Genomic DNA, 5,073 nt, shown 5'->3' on the forward strand with positions numbered 1-5,073 from the left:
AAGGGAATCTCCTGCCTCCACCTCCCAAGTAGCTGGGACCAAAGGCACCTGCCACAACGCCTGGCTAATTTTTTTTTTTGGTTGCAGCCATCATTGTTATTTGGCAGGCCCGGGCTGGATTCGAACCCACCACCTTAGGTATATGTGGCTGGTGCCTTAGCCACTTGAGCCACAGGCGTCAAGCCATAATAAAGCTTTTATACAAGATCTCACTTTTACATATTGAGTACCTCAATCTAGTTTATATAGTAAGCTCATCACACAGTTCCAGCCTCCCTTCCCAGGATACAATGACCTTTCGTTTATATAGTATTAAAGGCCTAGGAAATTTTCTTAAGGCTTAACTTATACAAAGCATTTCATGCTGTTGCTACCAACAGAAAATTACCTGTTTTGTTCACCTCAAGCAAAAAAATTCTTGCTCACCTACTCGGCCATTTCTGTGGTCTATTGCTTTCAATTAGGCTTCATAGCCTTCAGAATCATAGCACCAACTTGAATCAACACTGCATACTGTTTCTAAAAGGGATGAATTACTAGGCTTTTTTTCTAGAAATGCACATTTGTAACATCCCTCTAACCCACTCCTCAGTCCCCTTTTTGTATTTATGAGCAGCTCTGAAGCTAAATTTGGATTTCTTGGCAGAATGAGGAATTGCTATTATTAGTCACACTGCTTTCTGAAGTATACCTCCAATATGAGGGGATTCCTGACTATACTAGGAGTTCCTTTCTTTTTCTCTCTTCCTCTCTCTGTAGAGTGACGTTGCTTTCCTTGGATTTAAACCTTATGTTCAAAAAACATAATAAAGGTGCCTTGTGTTTATGTCTTCTCTCCTCTACCATCAGGAATTTTGACATTTTGGAGGTACCAAACAGAACAAAACTGGAAAGGAAGAGTCTTGTTTTCAAAACATACTGCAACTATTTCTTCCAGGAAACCAAGCCTCCACCTCCTGAGTTTTTCACCGGAGCCAGGGAAGCTGAAAATCCCATCCCCCACCCAATGGGAGCTAAACTCCCAGCCAGCTCCCTGCTCTGCGGATACAAAGCACCAAGAACTCTCACTGGGAAGAACATTCGGCTCTTACAGAATCCCTAGTTAGGGATCTATCAGGATTTCTTCTAGAAAGTTAGGGGCAGGCTGAGGAAGCTGGGAAACATGTTATGGAAACAGGATTGCCATAACTCAATGAAACCAGACACCCTGCACACACCACCCCACCCCCAGGCCAAAGTGGAGGAGCCCAAGCCCTGGCAGCCAGTTGGCTCCTCTCTCCACCTGCCTTTCACAGTCAATCCCCTCAAATTACCAACACAATAGGCAGAGTCCGGGAAACAAGCAAGCCTGTTTTACCACTTTGGGAGCTGTAAAGGAATCTCCAAATTAAGCTAACCCAACCCCCTCTATTTACGTGTGAGCTCACAGGCTAAGCCAGAACTAGAACTCAGGTCTTTCAGTCTTATAGCTGGTGAAGACCTTTACGTGTTGGTCCCAAGTGCTCAACTCTCAGGGATCAACCTGCAAAAGACTTGGTTGGCATCTAAACCACCTCAGTCCAGAGGACTGCAGAGAACTGCTGAGACCACCCCACCTTCCAACATCCACTGCAGAGACAAATTTAAAAACAGAAAGCCACCTCACATACCCCTTGAGTGGGTTTTGGTGCAGGTTCTCCTTCTTCCTCCACCCCTGCACTTCATCCTGCCCTCTCATACCTGCCACCAATCCTCAGCACACATAGCCGCCTTCACTATAAGTGACATCTTTTGAATCCAGCACTATCCAGGTATATACCCACCTCCACCTCCTCAGCTCCAAAGGGGCTGAGTTAGAGAAGATGGAATAAAGGTGATAAGGCAAAGGCAGACAGACATGGAGTCTTGGCAAAGGAAAACCTAACAATGGCATGGGACTGTAGGTAAACAGGGATTGGGAGGCAGGGATAATGGTTCAAATAAGACCACAACAAACCTGAAAATGACGAGTATTCAACATGTAGGAAAGAAATGGGCATAGGGGACCAGAAAAGAGTCCTGAGACTTGAGGAAAGAAAATGGCTAATGGCCAAAAACTGAGTACTTGGAGAATTTAACAGGCTGTTGCAGGGATCTTGGGACTTCTAAATAGTACCTGAAGAAAGACTAAGAAATCCCTGAAGATGATTAAGCCCCCTTGTCAGTAGAGAAAGGACAGATACCCACTAAAGGAATATGATGGAAAAGTCTGAGGCCTTCTGGGAGAGAGGAGGCAGTGTTTTTCAAGCCTGAATGTGCATTATAAAGAATTACTTGGGGTGGCGCCTGTGGCTCAAGGAGTGGGGCGGCGGCCCCATATACCGGAGGTGGTGGGTTCAAACCCGGCCCCAGCCGAAAACTGGAAAAAAAAAAGAATTACCTGGGCAGCTTTAAAAATATATGCTAATGACCAAGCCACCTAGGCCAATTAAACCAATCTTTGAATGTGAGGCTCAGGTAATTGATTTTCCAAGTGTGCAGCCAGGGTTAAGAAACACTGAGATACAAGAAAAGTTGAAAACCCAGCTGGAGTATTTCAGGATAGTGCTGCTGAACAAGTGGGAAAGTTAAGAGATCATTTTAGTGAGAAGGGAGCCCAAACTATGGAGAATTAGTTTTCAAACTAGGGAGAAAACTGACGAATTCTCCCTAGTTTTTCTTCTTGCTATGTGAAGAAAAGCAATAAGGAAGGGTATGTTTATAAGAATAACTAAAGTAGTTCTGGAGAGACCATGGCACAACATGAGGAAGATTTACAGGGAATGGATCGGTAAAATAATGAGACCCAAGTGAGAGGAAGAGGCCATAAGGCCAAATCTGGGGACAAAAGGTCTGGTGTGGGGAACTAATGAGCTTCAGACATGTTTTGGAGGGGACAGCAACAAATCTAGGGAAAAAATGAGGAAGAGAATTAGGTCCAAACTATAAACAGAAGCCATTCTGATTTATAAGGAGCAACTGGGGTTGGAAATTGTGGGGAATCAGGAAATTACACAGCAGTCAAACAGCGTTTGAGGCAAAAATATGGGCTATCTTTGAGGAAGGGATGGGTGAGATGAGCGGTCTTGGAGCATAAGAGCAGCGTAGAGAAAGGAAAACTGACTAATTCTCCCTAGTTTGAACAGAAGGAAGGATATACAATGCAAGTTTAGAAAACCACTGGTGCTGTTTTAGAAAGATGTGCAGCCTTCCTCTCTAATTAATGGGCGAAGGCCGGAGTCCCATTTTGCTGGAGGGAAGTGTGAAGGCCCAAAGTCCAGAACATAAAGCCTGATTTGAAGGCACTGAAGGTACAGGGAAGGGGTTCACTGGAAACGGGCTGGCCTGAGTTATGTGATCTAATTGTTTAAAGATGGGGTTCAGTTAAGATGGGAAGGATAAGAGTAAAGATGAGTTCCATTTGAGAGAAAGTGTTTAAAGGGTAGAAGTGTTTAGGAGAATGTTGAGGGAACACCATTAGGGACAAAGGATGGAGAAAGGAATCAAATCCAAAGTTTTTAATAAATAAAAGGAATAACGCTGGGAGGCTAGGAAAGTAGGGCCTAAATGGAAGAGGGGTGTGGAGGGGGGAAGGCAGGGAGAAGATGAAGCTGGAGTGAGGGCCCAAGGGAGGGCTGGTAACCAAGAGATTACTAGGCCTGAGAAGAACCGGATTGAGGTGATGAGTAGGGGGATTGAGTCCACTTGAGACCTGAAGGATGGAGCTTGACTTGGGGTGGCAGGGACAGTGATAAGAGAGGAATGGGGGAGAGTGCAGTTTTCATTTGGGAGGGGATTCAAAGGGAAGGGCTAAGTGACTTATTGGGGGAGTAAGAAAGATGTGGAGAGGATGGGAAACAATCCGGGGCATCTGGATGCGGGAGAGAGCTCAGTCTGGGGAATGGACATCGTTCGGCAGAGCTGAAGGAAAAAGGAGACCTGGTTGGAAGGCTGGGTCCCGCTGTATGGGGGCTTTAGAGGAGGAGGCCCGAATGAGGGGGATGGGCCGGGCTGGAGGGAGGGGGCTAAAGGACAGAAGAAGGCCCAGTGCGGGGCCGGAGCTCAGAGTGCGGTAGCTAACATGGGGAAGGGACTCAGTGGGTGCGGATGGGGCCCAGTGGCGGGGACAGGGGTTGACTGGGGGAGGGGAAAGTCTTCTAAAGCAGATGAGAGGAGGATGGGGGCGGGGAGCCTGGGCCGGGCCGTTACCTGTCCTGGGTGTTTATCATCCTCGGCGGCTCTGCTCAGGGTGGGAGGAGGCGGCGCAGGGAATGGGTAGGTGGATGACTGGGTGGGTGTGGGGTCGCGCGCGCGGGGCCGATCTCTGCGGGCTAAGTCCCTGTCAGGCCGCGGGCCGAGAGCCCTCCTCCTGCCTCAGCGAGCGCCTGCCTCCAACTGACCCTCCCCGGCCGCCGCCGACGCCGCCGCAACCGCCCCGCCCCCGAGTGCTCATCTGCATAGCCCCACCCCAGCGCCGCGCGGTGTCCTGGGAAACTGGGGCCCACAACAAAGGGCAAAGCACCGCCCCGCCTCTGCGCAGGCGCAGCGGGGGCAGTAGCCGGAAAGGGAGTCGAGGATCCGATGTAGGGTCGTGTTAGGTGGAGGTTGTGGCCCAGGCAGTGGCTAAGACTGCGGCTGCGCCTGCACGGCCCAAAAGGTGTGCTGTTTTTTTCGTAGGGTTTTCTGTGAGGATTGACCCAGTCTAGTCCTCATCCCTACTTGTTTGTGTGGGGCCAAGCAAGCTTATGCCTTTTGTAGGCCCTAGGAAGATAGTCATTAAACAAAACAAAATCAGAAATCTAAAACTATTACACACATATTAGGACCATTCGCAGTATGAGTCCAGGCCCACAAATCTCAATTACCTCAGCTTACTGTAATGCAGATCAATAACCTCAGCTGTCGGCTGAGATAAACAATCTCAGCAGCCTGAAGATACATCTCAATGGACATATGGTCAAGGCTCCAGTGACTTGCTCATGGTCACTGAAGCCAGATCTCTATAGACGGTGATGACAGTCACATCACAGTAGTCAGGTGGAGGTCATCATTACTAACTTGTTCACAGTCACTACT

The 5,073-nt window shown here is 48.3% G+C and overlaps 1 protein-coding gene across 1 annotated transcript in view; it reads right to left on the reverse strand.

Annotated features, from left to right (window-relative positions):
- Positions 1-4,456, reverse strand: part of OAZ2 (ornithine decarboxylase antizyme 2) — an 18,220-nt gene extending 13,764 nt beyond the window's left edge. The window contains 1 exon segment of the mRNA NM_001289994.1: positions 4,207-4,456. Coding sequence (NP_001276923.1) covers positions 4,207-4,226 — 20 coding nt within the window. The 5' untranslated portion in view covers positions 4,227-4,456.
- Between the last annotated feature and the right edge of the window lie 617 nt (positions 4,457-5,073).

The sequence above is a fragment of the Otolemur garnettii genome, unplaced genomic scaffold (assembly GCF_000181295.1).
Source record: "Otolemur garnettii isolate 467f Iridium unplaced genomic scaffold, OtoGar3 scaffold00011, whole genome shotgun sequence".
In the NCBI taxonomy this organism is placed as follows: Eukaryota; Metazoa; Chordata; class Mammalia; order Primates; family Galagidae; genus Otolemur; species Otolemur garnettii.